Source organism: Pan paniscus, chromosome 10, assembly GCF_029289425.2.
Source record: "Pan paniscus chromosome 10, NHGRI_mPanPan1-v2.0_pri, whole genome shotgun sequence".
In the NCBI taxonomy this organism is placed as follows: domain Eukaryota; kingdom Metazoa; phylum Chordata; class Mammalia; order Primates; family Hominidae; genus Pan; species Pan paniscus.
The window spans coordinates 117845831-117871532 of record NC_073259.2 but is presented as its reverse complement, the minus strand read 5'-3'; the positions used below and the strand labels follow the sequence as shown (position 1 = coordinate 117871532).

The following is a 25702-nucleotide window of genomic DNA, read 5'->3' as shown; positions in this document are numbered from 1 at the left end:
GCATTTAGGGAGACGGTTCCTAAATCCCGTCTCATGGATTGATAACAGCAACAGTAATATTTATCAAAGACTGCTATCTGCCTGGTACTGGGCTAATCAACAAACACTGATTAGCTCTTTGATTTCCCTTCATAGCTTTAATTTAGCCAGAAAGGACCCTAAGCAGAGAAATGGTCATACAGCTGTGGGGAGCAAAGCCAGGCCTCAAACCTGAGGTGCCTGGCTTCAGAACGGGCACCTGAACCCACACCTGCGTCTCCCAACCTCTGGCCATTCCTGAGCCCCTGGCTGATTTTGCCCTGTCCTTGATTCACAGGGGAGTTTTCAACTTACTCTTTTGAGATATAAATCAACTCAGGTAACCATAAAAATAGCTACAATAGAAAGAAACTTGCAAAGAGACATCAGCAAGCGTTAGTGAGAGGTGTTAAGGACCCGCTAGTACCAAACGGAGAGTTGACTTCATGAGAAAGATTCGATAGTGGATGAAACCTTCAGGGTTATTATTGTTGCACCCCCCTAGAACCCCCAAGATTCTCTCCTGGATCCCCTAAGGTCAGTTCACATCCACTGTGGCACACAGTCCCACACTTTGGGGAACGCTGCACCCCTCCACTCCCTTCTAGGGGCACCAGTGTAAGTGCTTCATGGGAAAAGGATTCGATGCTCTGACAGGTGGGTGAATGCTGCCTAGTGTGTCTTGCTTTTACAGGTTCACAGTCACTGTTAGTGTATGAAAGGCTCTGAGAAGTCCTGTAGTAAGGAATTATGATTGGCTTTGTTTAACCCAGCATTCTCACCATTTATTTGTTTATGAAGCACTTTACATAAATCTTTTCGAGGGCCAGGTGTGGTGGCTCACATCTGTAATCCCAGCACTTTGGGAGGCTGAGGTGGGAGGATCACTTGAGGCCAGGTGTTTGAGACCAGCCTGGGTAACAGAGTGAGATCCCTTCTCTACGAAAATAAAAATTAAAAAATTAGTTGAGCATGGAGGTGCACACCTGTAGTCTTAGCTGCTACTTGGGAGGCTGAGGTGGGAGGATCACTTGAGCCCAGGAATCGGAGGCTGCAATGAGCTAGGATTGCACAACTATACCCCAGGCTGGATGACAGAGCGAGACCCTCTCTCTCAAAAAAAAGGATATTAATAAATAAAAATAAATACAAAATCTTCCCAAATAAGATTAATTAAATAAATACCAATCTGTAGGCTGAAGCCTCTCACATTTCAAAGCACCTAACCCCATGCATTTATTGTACCCTCTCAGCACCACTGGAGGCAGAAAGATAGAGTGGCCCTGGGTCCCCACTGGACAGATGAGGAAACAGGCTTGGAGAGGAGATGTTGACAGCCAGGACATCTGACCCCCTACCCAGTGTTCTGTACCCCGATGCCTGGAAGTTCAAGGTCATGGGCTGGAGCACTGCATCATCTTGTGTGTCTCTCTTGCTAGAGCCATCTACGGGGAAGACCTGCCTGCCCAAGGCCTTGCTGAACCTGAGCAACGGCCGCAACGACACCATCCCTGTGCTGCTGGACATCGCGGAGCGCACCGGCAACATGCGGGAGTTCATTAACTCGCCCTTCCGTGACATCTACTATCGAGGTGGGGCCCCGGGCTGGGCAGGGGTGCCACGGGGGCTGATGGAGACGCTGTCCTTTGCTTGTATGACTCCTGAGACTTTTGATCTGGGCCTAAGTGCCAGCATGTACCCAGGACCTGACGAATGGACGGATGGATGGATGGATGGATGGATGGATGGATGGATGGATGCATGGATGCATGGATAGATGGATGGATGAAGGAACGGTAACTACCCCTTCCAACTTTGTTTCGAGTTTCAGAATAGAAGATTCCACTGGGTGCGGTGGCTCTTACCTGTAATCCCAGCACTTTGGGAGGCCAAGGGGGGCAGATCGCTTGAGCCCAGGAGTTCAAGACCAGCATGGGCAACATGGTGAAATCCTGTCTTGACAAAGGATAAAAATAAATAAATAAATAAATAAAATAAAAGAAGGCCAGGTGCGGTGGCTCACACCTGTAATTCCAGCACTTTGGGAGGCTGAGGTGGGCAGATCACTTGAGGTCAGGTGTTCAAGACCAGCCTGGCCAACATGGTGAAACCCTGTCTCTGCTGAAAATGCAAAAATTAGCCAGGCGTGGTGGTGCACACCTATAATCTCAGCTACTTGGGAGGCTGAGGCAGGAGAATCGCTTGAACCTGGGAGGTGGAGGTTGCAGTGAGCCAATATCGCGCCATTGCACTCCAGCTTGGGCAACAAGAGCAAGACTCATCTCAAAAAAAAAAAAAAAAAAAAAAAAAGATGCAAAAAAAGCCAGGCTTGTTGGTGCACACCTGTAGTCCCAGCTACTTGGGAGGCTGGGGTGGGAAGATCACTTGAGCTCAGAGGGTCAAGGCTGCAGTGAGCTATGATTGTGCCACTGCACTCCAGCCTGGGTGACAGAGTGAGACCCTGTCTCAAAAAAAAAAAAAAAAAAGATTCCAAGATTCTGAGATGCAGCGAGTCTAGTGATCATGAACTCGGGATCTGGCCCTAAGATGCTGCGGTGGCAGATACTCTAAGGCTCTATGATAATAAGTCCTGAGTTCACAAGTTCTAAGAGGCAAAGGCAGCAGGGGGCCAAGAACCGGGCCAATCCCCAGTTGAGATTCTGTAAATCAGAGTTGACCTTCAGATGCCTGGATATTAAGATTCAAAATCCATGAATATTATATCTTGAGTCCAAAATTCTGGGAGGCCAAGGTACTGTTGTTTCCTCTAGGAGTTTTCTTTTTTTTGAGACAAGGTCTTGCTCTGTTACCCAAGCTGGAGTGCAGTGGTGTGATCATGGCTCACTGCAGCCTTGACTTCCTGGGCTCAAGGGAATCTCCCAGTTCACCCTCCCAAGTAGCTGGGACCACCGGCATGGACCACCATGCCAGGCTAATTTTTAAAATTTCTGTAGAGACAGGGTCTCACTATGTTGTTGTATTAGTCCGTTCTCATGCTGCTATAAAGAACTGCCCAAGACTGGATAATTTATAAAGGAAAGAGGCTTAATTGACTCACAGTTCCGCAGGGCTGGGGAGGCATCAGGAAACTTACAATCATTGTGGAAGGGGAAGCAAACATGTCCTTCTTCATATGGTGGTAGGAAGAAGAAGTGCCAAGCAAAAGGGGGAAAAGCCCCTTATAGAATCATCAGATCTCTTGAGGACTCACTCGCTATCATGAAAACAGCATGAGGGTAACTGCCCCCATGATTAAATTACCTTTCACAGGGTCCCTCCCATGATACATGGGGATTATGGGAACTACAATTCAAGGTGAGATTTAGGTGTGGACACAGAGCCAAACCATATCAGTTGCCCAGGCTGGTACTGAACTGCTAGGCTTCAGCAGTCCTCCTGCCTCAGCCTCTGAAGTAGCGGGGACCACAGGTGTAAGTCACCAGGCCCAGCTAATTTTTAGCATTTCTATAGAGATGGGATCTCACTGTGTTGCCCAGGCTTGCCTCAAACGCCTGGGCTCAGGTGATCTCCCTCCTTGGTCTCCCAAATCGCTGGGATTACAGGCGTGAGCCTGCGCCTGGCCTCCTCTAGGATTTTTAAAGCATCTTATGAATCTAAAAACTTCTCACATTCAGGATTCCACAAACTAGGTATCCTTCAGGCTTGAGATTCTGCTTCTGCGATGGATCCCAGGGAATATCCAAGGACCTATTTGCTGCCCTTGGGTGTCGCTGGGCAGGACTCTGCCTGCATCCCCCACCCCCCAATTTCTACGTCCTGCACCCTACCCCCACCCCCAGCAAGCCTGGCTAGGTCTCTGCTCCGCCAGGACCCTGGATGACCGTCCCCTGCCCCCAGGTCAGACAGCCCTGCACATCGCCATTGAGCGTCGCTGCAAACACTACGTGGAACTTCTCGTGGCCCAGGGAGCTGACGTCCACGCCCAGGCCCGTGGGCGCTTCTTCCAGCCCAAGGATGAGGGGGGCTACTTCTACTTTGGTAAGGAGGGGCCTGGTGGGGGCTGACAGCATGCTGGAGAAGCATGGCGGGAGATAGCATGATACTGGTTGGTGTCTGCAGCCCTGACCATCCCCCAGACACCCAGGGCCACTCTGGCCATGGGCGCAGGCAGCACTCTGGAGCACAGGCTGCACGTCGGTCTTGGTCACAGGGCCCTTGCCTCTGAGGTGTAAGTGCCATGGGGGAACTTGGCACCATGGACCTGGATTCAGATCCTCACTCCAGCCAGGCACGGTGTCTCACACCTGTCATCCCAGCACTTTGGGAGGTCAAGGCAGGAGGATCACTTGAGGGCAGGAGTTTGAGACCAGCCTAGGCAACATAGCAATACCCTGTCTCTTTTAAACATTTAAAAAATGGCTGGGCACGGTGGCTCATGCCTGTAATCCCAGCACTTTGGGAGGATGAGGCAGATGGATCACCTGAGGTCAAGAGTTCAAGACCAGCCTGGCCAACAAGATGGTGAAACCCATCTCTACAAAAATAACAAAAATTAGCCGGGCATGGTGGTGGGTGCCTGTAATCCCAGCTACTTGGGAGGCTGAGGCAGGAGAATTGCTTGAACCTGGGGGACAGAGATTGCAATGAGCCGAGATTTCCCCATTGCACTCCAGCTTGGGTGACAGAGTGAGACTCCGTCTCAAAAAATAAATAAATAAATAAATTAGATGGCATGGTGGCATGTGCTTGAAGTCCCAGCTGCTTGGGAGGCCGAGGCTGGAGGATCACTTGAACCTAGGAGTTCGAGGCTGCAGTAAGCCATGATTGCACCACTGCACTCCAGCCTGGAAAATAGAGCAAGACCCTGTCTTTAAAAAGCAAAAAGAAAAGAACAAAAAAAGCCAAATCCTCACTCTGCACTTTCCAGGCATGTGACCTCACTTCCCTGAGCCTCACCTTCCCCAGCTGTGCAGTGGGGATCACGAGAGGCCCTTGGGCTGTGATGTCAGCGCCCAGCTCTGTATTGTCTGTGTGCTTTAATCTGGTTTATGCTGGGACCAACAGCCCCATCACCAGGCCCAAAGCCCACCACTGCCGTTGTCATCACTGGACTCATGAAATATTTTGAATTTTGCCCCTGCTTAAAGGCATTCATTATGTGCAGCTCAGGGACAAAGTCACACAAAGAATTCCATCATCAGCTGGGCGCGGTGGCTCACGCCTGTAATCCCAGTACTTTGGGAGGCCGAGGTGGGCGGATCACTTGAGGTCAGGAGTTTGAGACCAGCCTGGCCAACATGGCGAAATCCTGTCTCTACTAAAAATACAAAAATTAGCCAGGTGTGGTGGCGTGCGCCTGTAATCCCAGCTACTCGGCTGAGGCACAAGAATCGCTTGCACCCGGGAGGTGGAGGTTGCAATGAGCCGAGATTGTGCCACTGCACTCCAGCTTAGGCGACAGAGTGAGACTTTGTCTCAAAAAAAAAAAAAAAAGAATTCCATCATTGGATGTGTCCAGTCCCTCACAGCCTCCAAATCGCGTGGCTGTGCCCTTAACTAGCCACACCCCATCTCCCTGGCATCACCCAGAGAAACGTGCAGTTCATATCCACTGCTGGTGCTGTCTCCGTCATTATCCTCAGAGCGCCACGGTGTCCGTCCCCCGAGTGTCTGCAGGCAGAGTCCCACCCTGGGTCCCCTTCGCTGACCTCCCACCCTTCACCCTGGCCCGCAGGGGAGCTGCCCCTGTCGCTGGCTGCCTGCACCAACCAGCCCCACATTGTCAACTACCTGACGGAGAACCCCCACAAGAAGGCGGACATGCGGCGCCAGGACTCGCGAGGCAACACAGTGCTGCACGCGCTGGTGGCCATTGCTGACAACACCCGTGAGAACACCAAGTTCGTTACCAAGATGTACGACCTGCTGCTGCTCAAGTGTGCCCGCCTCTTCCCCGACAGCAACCTGGAGGCTGTGCTCAACAACGACGGCCTCTCGCCCCTTATGATGGCTGCCAAGACGGGCAAGATTGGGGTGAGTGTGCGGCTGGGGGCACAGCTGATCCACCCACTCGTACCCCTCTACACACACACACGAGGGTCTGCTGCTGGTATTCATTATTAATACATGCATGCACCTCCCAACATGCCAACCCCAGTGTGCAGATGTCCCAGCTCAAGAACCTGCTATGGCTCCCTAGTGTCCAGCCAAGCTCCTTAGCTTCATCCCTGAGCCTCTCGCCTCATGTCACCCTACTGGATGTTCACCACTCCACCCCCACCAGCCAGGATGAGCCACTGATAGGAAACTGAGTCCCTGGGCCCTAGCCCAGCGGTGCTCCCAGCCTCAAACCCGTTGAATGGCCCTGCCCCAGTTCCTTCCCTTTTCTGGGCCACGCAGCATGGGGCCTGGAGAAGGGTTTCTCAACTTCAGCATGATTATTTTGGGCGGCAGGCTCTTTGTGGTGGGGACCGTCTTGTGCTATTGCCGGACATTGATCTGCATCCCGGGCCTCTACCCACCAGATGCCAGGAACACCTCCCCTTACACTTGTGACCACCAAAAATATCTCCAGAACATTGCTGAATTGTCCTCTGGGGGGCACCATCGCTGTGATTGGGAACCAAGTCTGGAGTATGCTAGAGGCAGGAGCACCTGTCCAAGCCCTGGCGCTACCACTTCCCAGTGTGTGACCTCAGACATCTCATTTCCCTTTTCTGTGCCTCAGTTTCCTTGTCTGTAAAATGGGGATATAAGAGTGTCCTCTGGTGCGGTGTTGTGACAAATGTGGTGATCCACATAAGGCTCTTAGGAAGGAGCCCGGGAGAAGCAGTAAATGTCACTTACATGTCTGTAATGCCAGCTAGTTGGGAGGCTGAGGTGAGAGGATCGTTTAAGTCCAGCCTGGATTATTTGAGATCCCAAATAAATAAAAACCAAAATTAAAAAAAATGTAGCAAAAATTACTAAAATTGCAATTATACCATGGCCCTGAGGCAGTAGAAAGGCTCCAGTTTAAATCCTGGCTTTGGCTAGGCTCAGTGGCTCGTGTCTGTAATCCTAGCACTTTGGGAGGCTGAGGTGGGAGGAGCACTTGAGCCCAGGAGGTTGAGGCTGCAATGAGCTGTGATAGTGCCATTGCACTTCAGCCTGGGCAACAGAGCCAGACCCTGTCTCAAAAAACCCCAAAATCCTGGCTGTGCACAGTGGCTCATGCCTGTAATCCCAGCACTTTGGGAGGCCGAGGTGGGCGGATCACCTGAGGTCAGGAGTTCAAGACCAGCCTGGCCAACATGGTGAAACCCCGTCTCTACTAAAAATACAAAAATATTAGCTGGGTGTGGTAGTGGGCACCTGTAATCCCAGCTACTCAGGAGGCTGAGGCAGGAGAATTGCTTGAACCTAGGAGGAGAAGGTTGCAGTGTGCTGAGATCGCGCCACTGCACTCCAGCCTGGGTGACAGAGAGAGACTCTGTCTCAAAACAGAAACCCCAAAATCCTAACATTGCCTGACCTTGGGCAATTCCCACCCCTCTCTGTGCCTCCGCTTCCCTGTGTGTAAGCCAGGGAAGGAGGAGTGGTAACAGGAAGGACCGCATGTGATCATCAGTATTATAATTCACATATCATTAAGATGGATTCATTGCTATTTTAACGGCATGAAGAAGATATTCATTACAATTAAGATGTTGAAGGCTCATCCAGGTTCCGTCTGGCTCCAGCTGACTGGTTAAGTGGCTTCTGGAACACCCTTCATTTTTCCCAGCCTCCATTCTTTATCTGTAAACCAAGATAATAAGAGCAAGAATTAAACAAGATGAGGAAAGGGTCCTCCAGCAGCCGGTGCTTAGCTGTTTTCTGGGGAGGCGTCATGTGCTGAGCTGGGCCCAGCCCTGGGGGTCTTTCCAGTGTGAGCGCCCTGACCCTCCTGGCCCCCTGTGCAGATCTTTCAGCACATCATCCGGCGGGAGGTGACGGATGAGGACACACGGCACCTGTCCCGCAAGTTCAAGGACTGGGCCTATGGGCCAGTGTATTCCTCGCTTTATGACCTCTCCTCCCTGGACACGTGTGGGGAAGAGGCCTCCGTGCTGGAGATCCTGGTGTACAACAGCAAGATTGAGGTGGGCTCCAGGAGGGGCATGGGGTGCGAGGAAGGAGGGGCAGGGCTGGGAGTAGGGACAGGGCCCTGGGGCTGGGCTGGGGGAGACAGCCCCAGCCTCTAGGACCCAACGTGGTGGGTCTGTTGGCTGAATGCAAGAGAAGGTGCCAACTAAGTGCCCAGAACAGTGTCTGCCATGTGAGGAAATGAGCAAGACTTGTGGGAAGATGGACTTTTGGGGCAGGTAGGACTGGGTTGGGATCCTGGCTCTGTAACTTACATGCTGTGTGTCTCAGGACAAGTGGCTCCACCTCTCTGGGTCTCAGCTTCCTCATTTGTAACCTGGGGATAAGGATCATGGATATCCCATGGGGTTCTTGGGAGGACCAAAGAGGTTAATTTTAGAATGGCTTGGCACAGAGTAAACATTATGTCAGCTTTTACTACTCATGGTTGTTATATGAACTTTTGAAAGCTCTTTTTTTTCGGCGAGGCATGGTGGCTTATGCCTGTAATTCTAGCATTTTGGGGAGCCAAGGTGGGCGGATTGCTTGAAGCCAGGAGTTTGAGACTAGCCTGGGCAATATGGCGAAACTCCGTCTCTACAAAAAAAAAATAATAATAAAAATGAAAATTAGCCAGGCATGGTGGTGCGAGCCTGTAGTCCCAGCTACTTGGGAAGCTGAGGTGGGAGGATCACCTGAGCCTGGGGAGGTCGAGGCTTCAGTGAGCCGAGATCATGCCACTGCACTCCAGCCTGGGTGACAGAGTGAGATCCTGTCTCAAAGTAAACAAACAAACAAACAAAAAAACTAAGCTTTTTTTCCCCTACTTAGCAGTATTTTGTGAACATCGTTCTGTACTTTTAAATATTCTTCGGTAATATTGTCGCTGCATGTAAACATACCATATTCAAATGAACCGTTCTCTTATTGCTGGTCGCTTGGGTTTGTTTCTGCCTTTATCAGGAATAACACTACAAGAGCATCTCTGTGGCTGCTTTATTGCACAAATCATGATTATAGAGAAACTCAAGTTAATAAAGGGCTAGGAAGCTATACAAATGGAGCAGAAAATGCTGGGGACTGGGTGCAGGTGGTCTTCCTTCTAGCCCTGCCCTGTGGCTTACTGGTCTGTGAGCTTGGCTTCCTTGCAAGACCTCATTTCCCTCATTTTTTGAATTAGTGACCATCTTGATTTAAATTAGTGGTGGCAGGAGGTTTAGCATCTCAGGTGCAAACTGATTGATTAGTAGTGTCTACCCAGGGAACTGTATGAATACAATTGTGCAGGGCTCAATTATTGATGTCTGCCCTGGGTTCAGAATTGGAGAATTGTGGTGAGTCAATCATTTATCATCTTTGGGCAAAATTTCTCAATCTTTCTCTCTGAATCAGAATTTCTGAGAGTGGAGGCCAGGATTTATACTTGCAGCAAGCTACATAGATGATTTTGCGGCCAGCAGCTTGGTACTATCCACAGATTGGAGTTTGGGAACCATGAGAATAAATGTCTTTTTTTCTTTTTTGAGACGGAGTCTCACTCTTGTTGCCCAGGCTGGAGTGCAGTAGCGCGATCTAGGCTCACTGCAATCTCCGCCTCCCAGGTTCAAGTGATTCTCCTGCCTCAGCCTTAGGAGTAGCTGGGATTACAGGTGTGTACCACCACGCCCGGCTAATTGTTGTGTTTTTAGTGGAGACAGGGTTTCACCACGTTGGCCAGGCTGATCTTGAACTGCTGACCTTAGGTGATCCGCCTGTCTTGGCCTCCCAAAGTGCTAGGCTTACAGGCGTGAGCCACTGCTCCCGGCCTGAAAATAAATGTCTTTTAAGGGACTTTCCAGTTCCGAGTTCTGTGATGCTAGAATAGGGTGGAAAGGTACATTGAGGCAGAATTGGGCAGAATCTCAAATGGTGAGCACAGGAGCTTGGGGCTGATTTTCAGTATCTGTCCAGTTCCCCATGAATCCTTGAATGCAGCTGAGGAATGGATGGAAAGAGAAAGCACTATCCGGGTGGAGGGTGGGGGAAGGCACACCCGAGGCAGCCTGCCTGGACCCCCCACCCATCTCAGGAAGGCAGCCCCCGACCACCCTGCCTCTCATAGAACCGCCACGAGATGCTGGCTGTGGAGCCCATCAATGAACTGCTGCGGGACAAGTGGCGCAAGTTCGGGGCCGTCTCCTTCTACATCAACGTGGTCTCCTACCTGTGTGCCATGGTCATCTTCACTCTCACCGCCTACTACCAGCCGCTGGAGGGCACAGTGAGTGCCCGGGGACCGGGCAGGAGCTGGGGCAGGCACTGGGCTGAGCCATGCAGGACTGGGGCACAACCTCATCCTTCTGGGTCCCCTGTAGGGGGAACTGGAGAAGGTTTAGGAACAGGTTGGGGAGGCACCCTCCAGCATCCACGGGTGGCCCTGAGCTGGGAGGAGGAAGACTCAGGAGGAAGAGAGTGAAGGAGGAGGCTCCATGGGATGCAGATGTTTCGGGCCTGGGGGAACATCTGGATTGGGGGCCAGATGTTGGAGGGGCTGGGTGACGACCTGTGTGCCCTTGCTGCTCCCCAGCCGCCGTACCCTTACCGCACCACGGTGGACTACCTGCGGCTGGCTGGCGAGGTCATTACGCTCTTCACTGGGGTCCTGTTCTTCTTCACCAACGTAAGTGCCTGGCCCCCGTGCCCCCCACCCTGCCTGCCCTCCTCTTCTCTTCCTGCACCTCTTTTCTCTCCCTCTTTTTCTCTTCTCTCTCCTCCAAATGGTCCTTCTCCTTTCCTTCCTCCTTTTATTTTCCCATTTCTCTTCTACCTCCTCCAATCCCACGTTCTCCATCTCTGCTTTTTTCTCCTTTTCTAACAGGAAAGAGTCCTTTGTCTTTTATCTGTACCAGCCTCTGCCTCCCTCTCTTCTATCCCTTCCTCTGTCTCCTCTCTCCTCCTCTCCTCTCCTGCTGGCCCCACCCCTTTCACGTGCCCCCTCCTGTCTTCCAGATCAAAGACTTGTTCATGAAGAAATGCCCTGGAGTGAATTCTCTCTTCATTGATGGCTCCTTCCAGCTGCTCTAGTGAGTAGAGGTCCCTGGGCCGGCAGCTTCTGGGTGAGGAAGGTGGGTTTGGGCTGCTAGGTCATCCAGATTCAGGAGAGAGGTGATTCTGTTAGAAATGAATGCACCCAACCTGGGCAGCTCTAACCCAAAGTCAGGACAAAGCCACAAACAATAGGGTCTTCTGGTTCAAGAAAAATTCTGATTGCTAGGGAGTTATCATATACAACATGGATAGAAATAATTTTAACCTCTTATGCTGGTGAATGATTGCTAATGTCTGCCTGAAGTGCCATGTTAAGAATTTTGCACCTGTGTCTGTGTTTAGTGGGAAAGAGTTGGGATTGATTAATGATATCTGCCTGGGACAGAGAATGAGAGAGTTACTGAGTGTGTGTTCCCTCTTTCACATTTCCCTTAGAGTTGGAGAATGATGACATTCACTTAGCCACAAAATCTCCACTGAACACCACTAAATCTTTCTTTAGCAATTCCAAGGGGCATCACTTCAGGATCCTGTGAGACCTCAGGATTAATTGCCAGCTAATTGAATGTTCTTGTTAACAGAATGCTGGGAAACCCTGCTAATCCACTTTGTTTCGTTTCTGGGGGTCTAGAAGGCATTGGGAAGTCCTGATACCCTGGAGGGCTTGGAGGCGTGTCTTCCCCTCCAGAGCCTCATTGTCCCCTCTCCCCTCTGGCCTCTCTTGTGGTCTCTGCTGCACTGCAGCTTCATCTACTCTGTCCTGGTGATCGTCTCAGCAGCCCTCTACCTGGCAGGGATCGAGGCCTACCTGGCCGTGATGGTCTTTGCCCTGGTCCTGGGCTGGATGAATGCCCTTTACTTTACCCGTGGGCTGAAGCTGACGGGGACCTATAGCATCATGATCCAGAAGGTACGGGCTGGGAGGACCCTCTGGACTCGTGTGTTCCTGGAGGGAGTCACACACACCACATGCACACTTATGCACCTGCAGACCTGAGGATGCTGGGTACCGTGGGGGCAGGAGGCATGGTCTGGACACTGGGGTGGGACCAGGGTGGAGATGGAGGAATGGGGAAAGTGAGAAACCATGTGTCTCCTCTTTGCCTCCATAATCCCGCTGGGGTCTTTAGATTCTCTTCAAGGACCTTTTCCGATTCCTGCTCGTCTACTTGCTCTTCATGATCGGCTATGCTTCAGGTGAGCTCTGGGTGCTCAGGTGGTCCTGGCAGGGGTGGTGCAAGGACGGGAACAGTAGCCATGATGTATAGGGGACAATAGCAGCCTTGCTGAGTTCTTTTTTTTTTTTTTTTTTTTGAGGTAGAGTTTTGCTCCTGTTGCCCGGGCTGGAGTGCAATGGCACAATCTCAGCTCACTGCAACCTCCACCTCCCAGGTTCAAGTAATTCTGCCTCAGCCTCCCACGTAGTTGGGATTACGGGCTTCTGCCACCACACCCCACTATTTTTTAATTTTGTTTTTTTTTGTATTTTTAGTAGAGATGGGGTTTCATCATGTTGGCCAGGCTGGTCTTGAACTCCTGACCTCAGGTGATCCACCCTCCTTGGCCTCCCAAAATGGTGGGATTACAGGTGTGAGCCAACGCGCCTGGCCACTGAGTTCTTATTTGTGTGCCAGGCACCAGACTAAGTACGTTTCCATCCTTGCCTCCCAACAAGCCTGTAAGCTAAGTGCCTTTATTATCCCCTATTATAGAAAAGGAAACTGAGGCTTAGGTGGGTTAAATAACTAGCACAAGTTCAAAAGCCAGTGAATGGTGGCTGGGCGCAGTGGCTCACACCTGTAATCCCAGCACTTCGGGAGGCTGAGGCGGGTGGATCACTTGAGGTCAGGAGTTTGAGACCAGCCTGGCCAACATGGCAAAACCCCGTCTCTACCAAAAAATACAAAAATTAGACAGGCATGGTGGCACGCAACTATAGACCCAGCTACTCGGGAGGCTGAGGCACAAGAATCGTTTGAACCCAGCGGGTGGAGGTTGCAGTAAGCCAAGATGGCACCACTGCACTCCAGCCTGGGCAACACAGCGAGACTCTGTCTCAAAAAAAAAAAAAAAAAAAAGCTGGTGAATGGCAAAACTGGAGTATCAGCTATTGCTACAAAGGAAGCCACCTAAAGTGGGGCTTAAAATAGCACCCACTTATTATTATTATTATTTTTGTGGCAAGGTCTCACTCTGTCACCAAGGCTGGAGGGCAGTGGTGCTCTTGGCTCACTGCAATCTCTGCCTCCCGGGTTCAAGTGATTCTCTTGCCTCAGCCTCTCGAATAGCTGGGATTACAGGCGTGTGCCACCACGCATGGCTAAGTTTTATATTTTTGGTAGAGATGGGGATTCACTATGTTGGCCAGGCTGGTCTCGAACTCCTGACCCCAAGTGATCCACCCACCTTGGCCTCCCAAAGTGCTGGGATTACAGGCGTGAGCCACTGTACCAGGCCAACTTATTATTGCTTATGAGTCAATGGGTCAGCTGGGTGGCCGTGCTGCCCTGGGCCAGGTTTGGCTGATCCCTACAGGCTCTTGTGCCTGTGGTCAGCTGGCAGGCTGGCTGCTGGCTGACTGGTCTAGCTAGTATGGACTTGGTTAGAGGGGGTTTGCTATCTATCTTCCACATGGTCACTCATCTCTGGCCAGCTAGCTTGGGCTTGTCCACATGGTGGCCTTAGGGTTCCAAGAACATGAGCAGAAGTGTTCAAGGACACCTCCTGGCATGGCATCACTGCTGCCTTACTCTGTTGGCCAAAGCAAGTCACAAGGCCAGCCTCAAGTCAAGGGATGGGGGAATAGATGCCACTTCTTTTTTTCCATTTTTTTTTTTTGGTGGAGGCAGGGTCTTGCTATGTTGCCCAGGCTGGTCTTGAACTCCTGGGCTCAAGCAGTCCTCCTGCCTCAGCCTCCCAAAGTGCAGGATTATAGGCGCGAGCCACTGCACCTGGCCTAGACTCCACTTCTTAGTGGGAGAAGCTGTAAAGCCACATTGAAGGAGCATGGATACATGGAAGGATAAAATTTAATAATTAAACTACCAGCCCAGGTATTTTCTTAAAGCCCAACATCAGCTCCCTTTGATATACCTTCTTCGTGATGTCACGATGCCACTAAGAAGCATTCTGGGACCTCAGTGGCATGGGTCATGGGAGAAGGACCAGGGACCAGGGCTGGAGAAACTGACCAAGTCCTTGGGCTGATCCCCGAGGGGTGGGTAATCTGACATCAATGCCCAGCATCCAAAGGGGAATGGCCAACTCAGGTTAGACCTGGACACATTCACATCTGAGCAGGTTCATCTGGGGACGAGCCTGGCACAGGAATCTGACAAGGGTGATATTTTAACCCACGATAGTGGCCAAGTCTCTATGTAGATTATTGGTGGGAAGTGGAATTGTAGTTTTCACTGGGGAGATAGGGACAGGGTACAGCTTTCCCTTCCCAGGGATCACAATGGAAAAACTAGACAGTGTCAAGGGTTCAACAACAGTTTGGGATTCAGGTCAGGGATCTAGCCCTACTGCAGTCCTAGTTATTGAAACTAAGGAGAAACAAGGGTTAGAGTAGCAGCTTAGCAGTCAGCTTGGTTGCAGGTCTTCTCCTTATAGGATGCACTAGATCTCAATTCTGAGGCTGACATGACATAAACAGGACACACACGCTTCTTTCTGTTCCCACACTTTGGTGTCCATAGCAGACATCACTAATGGATCACAGAACAGTTTTTCCGGTGAGCCCAGACAAGGTCTCAGAATCCTTCTCAACACAGTGTTTCACCAGGTACTATACAACTGAAGAACATTAGCATATGAGTTGAAATCTGCATACTCTAATCCCTGGTTGCAGGCAATATGACATTCTGTGCCCCACTGACTGATGGGACTGAGTCTTCTTCATGCTCCCCTCCCTGGCTGGTTTAGGGACAGGTTGTTGCTGCCAAACTGTGTTGAGAAGGAATCTGAAGCTCCACCTGGGCTTAGTAGGAAAGGAGAACCATGATGAGTTTGAGATGTCTAGAGCAGGAGAGGCCCCTTAGAGAACATGGCTTCGGGGACAGTCAGGACTGATGCCTGGTTTCAGCCCCCACTTTTCCTCTCTGGGTTGGGGTGGAGTGGGAAACTGTCAGAGAGAGAGTCTACCCCTGCGAATAGGGGCATTCCAGAGCCCCCAAGACCTCTAAGAATGGTAGGCCGCATTAGGATTTCCCAACACTATTGACATTTGAGACCAGATCATTCTTCGTGGCGGGGACCATTCTGTGCATTGTAGGGTGTCAGGCAGCACCCCTGGCCTCCACCCACCTGATGCCAGTAGCACCCCCACCCCCAGTCGTAACAACCAAATATGTCTCTAGACATTGTCAAATGTCCCCTGGTAGGAAAAACTGAGACCCTCCCTGGACTAGATCCTGAACACCTCTTCCCTCCCGGTAGCAGGGAACCACCAGGTTGTGTAAGGAGGGGTGAACTGTCCCAGGTTGGAAACAGAGCAGGTCAAAACTCCCACGCTTATCAGTAGTGGGATTGAGCCTGTGAGTAGCCACTGCACTCCAGCCTGGGCAACATAGCAAGACCCCATCTCAGAAAGAAAGAGAGAGAGAGAGAGAGACAACTTCTTCCTTATCAGCAAGAGTTTATGGAAAGGCTTCAAAGGTTTTGGGATCAGGAGGACCTGGGTCTGGTGTGGCTTGGCTGATGTGTAGGGTGACATGGGTCAGCGTGTGGGCCAGCGTGCTCCACTCACTAGGCCTCAGCTTTCTCCTCCAGCAAATGAGAATGACACCCTCCACCTCTCTGTGGGTGTCCTCACACTCAGTGAGTGCCACCCCTATCCTCCCACAGCCCTGGTCTCCCTCCTGAACCCGTGTGCCAACATGAAGGTGTGCAATGAGGACCAGACCAACTGCACAGTGCCCACTTACCCCTCGTGCCGCGACAGCGAGACCTTCAGCACCTTCCTCCTGGACCTGTTTAAGCTGACCATCGGCATGGGCGACCTGGAGATGCTGAGCAGCACCAAGTACCCCGTGGTCTTCATCATCCTGCTGGTGACCTACATCATCCTCACCTTTGTGCTGCTCCTCAACATGCTCATTGCCCTCATGGGCGAGACAGTGGGCCAGGTCTCCAAGGAGAGCAAGCACATCTGGAAGCTGCAGGTGAGGCCCCAGGGCCCCCAGCCCCACTCTACCAGCCACCCTCATCCTTCCAAGGAGACTCACCCGACTGGCTTCCTCGGCCTTCCACTCTGAGCAAGCCGTGTCTTCTCATTCTCCCTCCACTTCTCTGTCTGTAAAATGGGCATCAGAGGCTGCTGCTGACTTCCCAGAGCTGCCTAGTGAATTTTGAGGTGGCTTCTTGCCTGGCTGCCAGCAGTGGGCTCAGATTCTCCTTGTGGTCCAGCTCACAGGACACAGTCAGCTCCACCTAGCATGACTGAGTGACTTTTGCCGGCTCAGAAAGTGCTCCGTGGGCATCAGCGTTTCAGGAGGGGTCCCACGCTGAGCCCAGGGGCAGCTTTTGTGCTCTAGCACTCCAGCACAGGGATGTCAGCATTCTCATGGGGGTCTTTTTCTAGCAACTGTGAGCATGCTTCCTAGAGGAGAAACCAATGGGGACAGGGGCCGCCTTGGCCCCGGGGAGCTGCAGAAAGTTTTTACTTACCAAAAGCTTTCTATGCAATCCTGGAAAGAACAGGCCCTGGGATCACAGCCCTCCCAGGCCAGGTGCAGCCTACAAACCTGGTGTCCTAATAAACAGTGCTGCCCCACGGCCCAGGAATACAGCACCCATGTTTACCTTGACTGTGCATTTCAGGAATATGGTGCAGTGAGAAAAAAGGGCCCAAGGTTGTCCTCCCAGGACTGGGTCTGAGGGAAACAGCTCCGGCCTGCTCTTAACCTTTATCTATATTGCTTACTTCATTGGGCCTCAGTTTCCCCACTGGGCATTACTCACAGGATGCAAACTGGGCATCCTGTGGGCTGGAGTGCAATGGTGCGATCTTGGCTCACTGCAACCTCTGCCTCCCAGGCTCAAGTGATTCTCTGGCCTCAGCCTCCCGAGTAGCTGGGGCTAAGGTGTGCACCACCTCACCCGGCTAATTTTTGTATTTTTTGTAAAGATGGGGTTTCACCATGTTGCCCAGGCTGGTCTTGAACTTCTGAGTTCAAGCTATCCACCTGCCTTGGCCTCCTAAAGTGCTGAGATTGCAGGTGTGAGCCACTGCACCCAGCATCAGACCATTATATTAAAAAAAAAAAAAAAAAAAAAACTGCAAAATTTAAAAATTAAGAGATTCCCTATGAAAATCCAGATTTCTGGCTTTTCTTGAAAAGTTGGAAGCCCCAGGCAGTGCAGGGTCCGGATTCCTGCCTGGCAGCCCTCAGGCGGGGTGAGTGGCAGCTGCCCCCTTACACGTGGGCATTTGCTCCCTGTTCGCCCCAGTCTCCACCCCTCCCTCACTGAGTGGCAACTGCTGTGTAAGTGTGATAGGGCTTGGGCTGCAGCCTTTCTGCACCTGATCCTGTTTCACCCATTTGTTTTCCTGCCTGCCACCTGTGGGTATTTGAGTTTATAATCGCTGTGTCTAGTGGGGAGTAGGAGTCTAAATGCCTAGTTCTGGGCCCACCCTGGCCCGTTGTCTCATTTCTGCCACCAGAGCGGCAGGCGCAGGCTGTGAGGCTCACCGATGTCCCTCCTGACCCTCCCTCCCCGCAGTGGGCCACCACCATCCTGGACATTGAGCGCTCCTTCCCCGTATTCCTGAGGAAGGCCTTCCGCTCTGGGGAGATGGTCACCGTGGGCAAGAGCTCGGACGGCACTCCTGACCGCAGGTGGTGCTTCAGGTGAGGCTGGGGCAGTGGGGCCAGGCGGGCAGGGCGGAACTGTCCCCACTGGCTCGGGGCCCCTGCTGCTCCAGCGTCATCTACCCATTGCAATTTCTGGAGCCACTGAGGCCCCAAGAGGCCCGAGCAGAGTTCATTTCCACCAGGCGATCTCAGGCAAGTCAGCCCTCCTCTCTCAGCCTCAGTTGCTTCATCTGTGGAATGAGACAATGATCTCACGGGCTCCTAGGCTGGCGGTGCGGATTAGACAGGTCAGCACGTGAGAAGTGCTCAGCCAGTGCCTGATGCGCATCGGGATGCCACAGGCTCCCCTGTTCTTGCTCAGGGGGAAGCAGAGACTTGGATGGTGGGTTCATTTTAGAGCATCACCCTGTATCTACCAAACAGTGGGGTGAGCTCTAGTGCCTTCGGTGAAATGGGAAGCTGAGGAATGTGCAGTTTCCAGGGCTGGAGACCTCACCCAGCCCATCTGCAGAATGACTCCGTGTTCCAGAGGCACAGGGAGTGCCAGCTTCTTAGGGGAACCCCTTCATGAATCTTTTCTTTCCAGTTGATTCATTCATTGTAAAGTGGTTGTCAGCATAGAGCATAAGCAGAATGTTTGGAGTCAGACAAAGTCAGTTTCTTCATCTGTGAAATGGGAACAATAATAGAACCCACCTCCTAGGCCAGCCGATCAGTTCAATTCCATTTTTTGTTTGTTTTTAGAGGCAGGGTTGCTCAGGCTGGAGTGCAGTGGTGTGATCATAGCTGACTGCAGCCTCCAACTCCTGGTCTCAAGCGATCCTCCCACCTCAGCCTCCTCATGCCACCATATCCAAACAATTTTTAATTTTTTTGTAGAGATGGGGTTCTTGCTATGTTGCCCAGGCTGGTCTCAAACTCTTGGTCTCAAGCGATCTTCCCACCTCAGCCTCCCAAAATGCTGGGATTACAGGCGTAAGCCACCACACCCAGACTCTGTTCAGTTTGAATCCAAAGCTCAAATCTTGGCTGGGTGTGGTGGCTTGTGCTTGTAATCCCAGCACTTTGGGAGGTCAAGGTGGGCGGATCACCTGAGGTCAGGAGTTTGAGACCACCCTGGGCAACATGGTGAAACCCTGACTCCACTAAAAATACAAAAATTAGTCGGGAGTGGTGGCACGCACCTGTAATCCCAGCTACCCGGGAGGCTGAGGCAGGAGAATGGCTTGAACCTGGTAGGTGGAGGTTGCAGTGAGCCGAGTTTGCACTACTGCACTCCAGTCTGGGGGACAGAGCAAGACTCTGCCTTAAAACAAACAAACAAAAATGAATAGATAGGATAAAAAATTAAAGATAATATGTAAAAAAAAAAGATAATATATAAAAAAATGAGTGGATAAACAAAATGTGGGCTATGTGTACAGTGAAATATTACCTGGGCCAGGCGTGGTGACTGTAATACCAACACTTTGGGAAGCGAGGCAAGAGGATTGCTTGAGCCCAGGAGTTCAAGACCAACGTAGTGAAACCCCATCTCTACAAAACGTTTTTAAAAAATTAGCCAGGCGTGGTAGCATATCCCTGTAATCCCAGCTACATGGGGGGCTGAAGTGAGCGGATCACTTGAGCCTGGGAGGTCAAGGTTGCAGTGAGCTGTGATCGTGCCACTGCACCCTAGCCTGGGCAATGGAGTAAGACCCTGTCTCAAAAGAAGGATAAAAAAAATAATTTCTGCTTGGGGGAATGGAAGAATTTTGGAAATAGATAGCTGTGATGGTCACACAATGTGGATGTGCTTAATGCCACTGAATTGTATACTCAAAAATGATTAAGATGGCAAATTTTGTGTGTGTGTATATACACACACACACACACAAGTCTTTTTTTTTTTCTTTGAGATGGAGTCTTGCTCTGTCCCCCAGGTTGGAGTGCAGTGGTGTGATCTCGGCTCACTGCAACCGCCTCCCAGGTTCAAGTGATTTTCCTGCCTCAGCCTCCCGGGTCACTGGGACTACAGGCGCCCGCCACCATGCCCCGCTAATTTTTAAAAAAAATTTTTTAAATTTTTAGTAGAGGTGGGGTTTCACCATGTTGGCCAGGCTGGTCTCGAACTCCTGACCTCAAATGACCCACCCACCTCAGCCTCCCAAAGTGCTGGGATTGCAGGCATGAGCCACCACGCCCAGCCTTGTTATGTATATGTTACCATAATAAAAAAATAGGAGGGTGTGCTGGGGATGGTGGCATGGGGCTCTCTCTGAGGGGGTCCCCATGACCCTCTGCTTGGGCCCTGCCAGGGTGGATGAGGTGAACTGGTCTCACTGGAACCAGAACTTGGGCATCATCAATGAGGACCCGGGCAAGAATGACACCTACCAGTATTATGGCTTCTCGCATACCGTGGGCCGCCTCCGCAGGGGTGAGTGGAGGGGCGGGTGCGGAGGGGAGCCCCAGTCCATTCTCATCACGAATTTGCTTTGAGCAGTCCTGCTTCTTTCCGGGACTCAGTGTCCGTGTCTACAGAATGAGAGAGTGTGCCCCTGAGTTTCCTCTGCTGCTTGTGAATGCCTGGGGTACCTCACCTACGTGGCTTCATCCTGGCCCTCCCTACTGTTGACATAAGCTGGCCTGGGGAGGGAGGACAAGCTCCTCAGCCATCCCTGTGTGGAGAAAACCTTCCCGTTTGTCCAGTAAGCCATAAGCACGCGAGACGCAGCTGGAGAGGACACAGGCACTCAGGGCATTCGGCTCCAGGCTTGAATCCTGGTTCCTCCATTCTCTCCTGGGGAGGCACCTTGACCTCTCTTGAGCCCCAGTTTCCACCTCTGTAAAATGAGCATAGTCACACCCCCCCTTCAGAACACTGTGGAGTGCCCAGTACACAGTAGGCACTCAATATATGCACGCTCTCTCTCCACCAACCCCCACCCCTCCCTCTGATGTGCTCGCGGTGCAGATCGCTGGTCCTCGGTGGTACCCCGCGTGGTGGAACTGAACAAGAACTCGAACCCGGACGAGGTGGTGGTGCCTCTGGACAGCATGGGGAACCCCCGCTGCGATGGCCACCAGCAGGGTTACCCCCCCAAGTGGAGGACTGATGACGCCCCGCTCTAGGGACTGCAGCCCAGCTTCTCTGCCCACTCATTTCTAGTCCAGCCGCATTTCAGCAGTGCCTTCTGGGGTGTCCCCCCACACCCTGCTTTGGCCCCAGAGGCGAGGAACCAGTGGAGGTGCCAGGGAGGCCCCAGGACCCTCTGGTCCCCAGGCTCTGCCTCCCCACCCTGGGGTGGGGGCTCCCGGCCACCTGTCTTGCTCCTATGGAGTCACATAAGCCAACGCCAGAGCCCCTCCACCTCAGGCCCCAGCCCCTGCCTCTCCATTATTTATTTGCTCTGCTCTCAGGAAGCGACGTGACCCCTGCCCCAGCTGGAACCTGGCAGAGGCCTCAGGACCCCGTTCCAAGTGCACTGCCCGGCCAAGGCCCAGCCTCAGCCTGCGCCTGAGCTGCATGCGCCACCATTTTTGGCAGCGTGGCAGCTTTGCAAGGGGGCTGGGGCCCTCGGCGTGGGGCCATGCCTTCTGTGTGTTCTGTAGTGTCTGGGATTTGCCGGTGCTCAATAAATGTTTATTCATTGACGGTGGAGATGGCAGGATGATGGCAGGGGTGGGAGGGATGGTAACAGGCATGAGACTACAGCGAGGGAGATGGGAGAGCTAGGAAATGCCTGGGGGGAGCCAGGGGCGGGGGTGAGAGTGAGGGCAGAAGTCCTGACCGGGAGGCATTTAGAGTGTTGGTGGTTGGGGGCTGGACTGGGTGGTTGTGATGGTGGTGGTGGTGGCCTGAGAGGTGGCTGAGGTTGGTGTGGCTGTGGGGAAGGTGGGGGTGGAGGGAGGAGAGAAGAGTGATGCTAGTGGGGGTAATAATGCTGGCCAGGGAGAGTCATGTTGGTAGGGCAAGAGTGATGCTGGTGGGGGTGACAGTAGTGCTGGCTGGGGGATAATGATCCCCATGGAGACAGTACATTTGGGCAGGGGAGAGTAACGCTGGCAGGGGGTTGACAGTGCAGGTGTGGGGACTCTGGTGCTCATCAGGGGACAGTCATGCTGGGAGGGCTGTCCTGCTAGGCAGGAGGACGGTTGCCAGGCAGCACGGAGCAGGCACGGGAGTGGGTGAGCCTGGAGTGTCAGCAGGGTGCTGGGTGTGCAAGCGGGTTGCTGTGGTGAGGACCATGGTGGCAGGGGCGATTGGCAGTGCTTGTGGAGCTGGGATGGGTGGGGGTCATGGTGATGCTGGCTGAGTGGGATGGTGCCTCCTTGAGGACTGCCTGCCTGTGTCTGTCCACAGGGCCACATGCCACCTGGAGCTGTGAGCCATGAGCCGGAGGTGAGGCTGACCCTCTTCTGTATTAGTCTGTTCTCACGCTGCTGATAAAGACATACCCGAGACTGGGTAATTTATAAAGAAAAAGAGGTTTAATGGATTCACAGTTCCATGTGGCTGGGGAGGCCTCACAATCATGGCGGAAAGTGAAAGGCACGTCTTACATGGCAGCAGGCAAGAGAGAAGAGAGCTTGTGCAGGGAAACTCCCCTTTATAAAACCACCAGCTCTTGTGACACTATCACGAGAACAGCACAGGAAAGACCTGCCCCCATGATTCAATTACCTCCTACTAGGTCCCTCCCATGACACGTGGGAATTGTGGGAGCTACACTTCAAGAGGAGATTTGGGTGGGGACACAGCCAAACTATATCACCTTACCAGGGCAGCCATTCGCCTGGGGTCATACCCAACACCAGTCAAGCTCCGAGGCAGCTCCAGACCTCCTGGCATGAGGAGGGACCCCACAAACACCCACCCTGCTGCCCCCACCCCAGAGCCAAGGAAGCCACAGCCAGCTAGTTTCCCATGGCCTCCTAGCTCTGGGTCCAGCTTCCAGCTGGGATCTCGCGTCCTTCTGAAGCTTCAGTCAAGAAGAGCTTGGGTCTTGGAGGAGACCAAGGCCAAGGGCAGCTGCAGTGGAAAATATCATGGGGCTTGGGTTGAGCAGTCCTGAATTTGCATTGGCAATGGGTTATTTGGTTCAGGGAATGTTGGTTGAGTCACTTTACCTCTCTGGGCCTCTACCTCTTCATCTGTCAGAAGGGGAGAGTCAGTGGCAGGAGGGACATGAGTATACCAATCTCCATGAGCAGGAGGGAGGACTCAGATTACCACCAAGGCTGGCCAGGGGGCTCCAACCCCCCACCTCCTTCTACGTTGCCCTCCAGGAGCAGATTGTACCCCTCGTGGTCCAGGAGTAGCCCAGTTATTCCCAGGGCTCCATGCTTTTTTATCTATTCCTACACCCAGACAGGGGGTCCTCAGCCAGCGCTCTCAACAGGCGTCCCCAGAGCCATTCTGATTAGACAGGTTGTGTCAAAGGCTGCGCCTGAGCCAGTCTTCAGGTCCGGGTGACAGGGTGCTTCCTGGTGAACCTCCCCAGAACCACAGGGAACCCCAGCTAAGAGTGGCAGGTCAGCTCTCTGGAGGCTGCAAACATCTTTCCCTCAGGTCAGGCTCTGGGAAGGAGCAGCCACGTGATTGAGCCCCTGGGTCTCAACTTCGAGAAGGGCAAAAGGTCGGGGCAGAGAGAGAAACACTCTTTTCCTTTTCCTCTACTCTGATTGAAGTGAAAACACTCTTAAGTTGTTGCTGTTGGGTTCTTCCTCTGGGTTGGTCAGAAGACAAGATGGCCACCTGGATCTTCCCTTGAAGCTGGTTGTTTGGGACAAGGAGGGGGCCTATTTTGCCTTGGGTGCCCTTGAAACAAGCAGGGATAGTGAGGGGGGATGTTGGCATGTGGGGGAATGTCCTAGAAAGCTCTGGATTTGGGCCAGGTGTGGTGGCTCATGCCTGTAATCCCAGCATTTTGGGAGGCCAAGGCAGGCAGATCACCTGAAGTCAGGAGTTCGAGACCAGCCTGGCTAATACGGCGAAACCCCATCTCTACTAAAAATATAAAAATTAGCCAGGCATGGTGGTTGCGCACCTGTAATCCCAGCTACTTGGGAGGCTGAGGCAGGAGAATTGCTTGAACCTGGGAGGTGGAGGTTGCATTGAGCCAAGATCTCACCATTGCACTCCAGCCTGGGTGACAAGAGCAAAACTCTGTCTCAAAACAAAAAAAAAAGAAAAAAAGCTCTGGATTTGGATTCAAGAGAACTGATTTGAGTCTTGCCTCAGGAATTCTTCCGGGTATTTGTGGGTAGATTAGAAATGCTCTGAGCCTCAGTTTCCTTATCTGTAAAATGGGCACATGCTTTTCGATGATCAAGTGATTCCTGGGACCCATTAAATTCCCCCAGGCAGGCTGGGCACGGTGGCTTATGCCTGTAATCCCAGCACTTTGGGAGTCCGAAGTGGGCAGATCAGCTGAGGTCAGGAGTTCCAGACCAGCCCGGCCAACATGGTGAAACCCTGTCTCTACTAAAAATATGAAAATTAGCTGGGCATGGTGGGGCACCCCTGTAATTCTAGCTACTCAGAGGCTGAGGTGAGAGAATTGCTTGAGCCCCATCAGGGGTGGTTGAGGGGGCAGCGGCAGAGGTTGCAGAGAGCTGAGATCGCGCCACTGCACTCCAGCCTGGGCAATAAGCGAGACTCTGTCTCCAAAAAAAAAAAATTCCCCCAGGCAGCAGTTGAATCATAAATAATCAACACCCAAATCAGTGAGGAAGAAGAGAGAATTGTGGTTGTAGTATTCATATAGTTACGTGATTTGGGCAGCAAGTAACAGAAAACCTACACTGGCTGGAAAAAAAAAGGATATTCATTGTGTCAGCAGGATATCCCAAGTTAGGGAGGATATTAAGGCTGGTAAATTCAGGGTCTCTGTGATTCATTAAGGACCCAGTTCTGTCCCTCATGTACTCCTTCAGCATTTAAGTATGGATTCCAACCACGCGTCAGGCACTGTGCGAGGCAACCCCCGCCTGGTGTGCTGGCTTTTTTGTCACACCAGCTTTCCTCAAGGACACAAGATGGCGCCCGTGATCCAGACATCACATCCAGATTCAGTCTCATTCAGTAGAAGGGAAGTCAGCTCTTCCTGTCTCTTTTTCCCTGAAGTGTCCTAGCTGGCCTCTCCTCTTGTATTATTGACCAGAATTGTGTCATGTGTCCCACGCTTCAGCCAATCAGCAGGCAGGAAACAGCAATTGGCCTAAAGAAGCAGATGGCGATATGGAGGAAGGAAGTGACTCCAGCCAGGTCTGGGTTCTATGAGAAAGAGGATGTGCGAATTGATATTGCCTAGGCAACCAGTAGCATCTACTACAGTCCTTTTTGCAAATGTCCACCCTCCACCCCAACATTGTCATCAAGAATGGCTGTGGCTCATTCTGGGTCTGTGAAGAGGTCACTTCTCTAGGGGCGGATGGGATGGGCCTGCCAACAAAATCAAAACACCCTCCCAACTCAAAAAGACTCAGTAACTTCTAAGGTGAGTGTTTAATTCATTTATTTTCATTATTTTATTTTATGAGACAGGGTCTCACTCTGTCGCCCAGACTGGAGTGCAGTGGCATGATCTTGGCTCACTGCAACCTCCGCCTCCCAGGCTTAAGCAATTCTCTTGCCTCAGCCTCCTGAGTAGCCGAGATTACAGGCGCATGCCACTATCTCCTGGCTAATTATTTTTATTTTTTTATAATGAAATAATTTTGGCTATGAATTTTCCTATGAGTACACTTTTAGCCATGTAGTAAGTTTTTCCAACTGTGATCTTTCT

General features: G+C 52.0%; 1 protein-coding gene and 1 long non-coding RNA gene across 4 annotated transcripts in view; one reads left to right on the top strand and one right to left on the bottom strand.

Annotated features, from left to right (window-relative positions):
- The window catches only part of TRPV4 (transient receptor potential cation channel subfamily V member 4), a 50355-nt gene extending 28782 nt beyond the window's left edge, over window positions 1-21573 (top strand). Inside the window, exons 4-16 of one of the 3 annotated variants that reach the window (XM_034934437.3) lie at window positions 1458-1610; window positions 3877-4017; window positions 5714-6012; window positions 7923-8102; window positions 10187-10345; window positions 10652-10744; window positions 11074-11147; window positions 11857-12022; window positions 12243-12309; window positions 15961-16277; window positions 17839-17966; window positions 20228-20349; window positions 20887-21573. In XM_034934437.3, coding sequence (XP_034790328.1) covers window positions 1458-1610; window positions 3877-4017; window positions 5714-6012; window positions 7923-8102; window positions 10187-10345; window positions 10652-10744; window positions 11074-11147; window positions 11857-12022; window positions 12243-12309; window positions 15961-16277; window positions 17839-17966; window positions 20228-20349; window positions 20887-21044 — 2057 coding nt within the window. In that variant the 3' untranslated portion in view covers window positions 21045-21573. Of the gene's footprint in view, window positions 1-1457; window positions 1611-3876; window positions 4018-5713; window positions 6013-7922; window positions 8103-10186; window positions 10346-10651; window positions 10745-11073; window positions 11148-11856; window positions 12023-12242; window positions 12310-15960; window positions 16278-17779; window positions 20350-20886 lie in introns of all 3 variants that reach the window. The other 2 variants (XR_010108869.1, XM_063593192.1) reach the window with 2 other exon arrangements.
- On the bottom strand, window positions 7326-10417 carry LOC117975202 (uncharacterized). The gene is made up of 3 exons (XR_004665419.3): window positions 10289-10417; window positions 8361-8422; window positions 7326-7758 (listed from the first exon to the last, which is right to left on the bottom strand). It is a non-coding gene; the product is annotated as an uncharacterized LOC117975202 (long non-coding RNA).
- Window positions 21574-25702: the final 4129 nt, after the last annotated feature.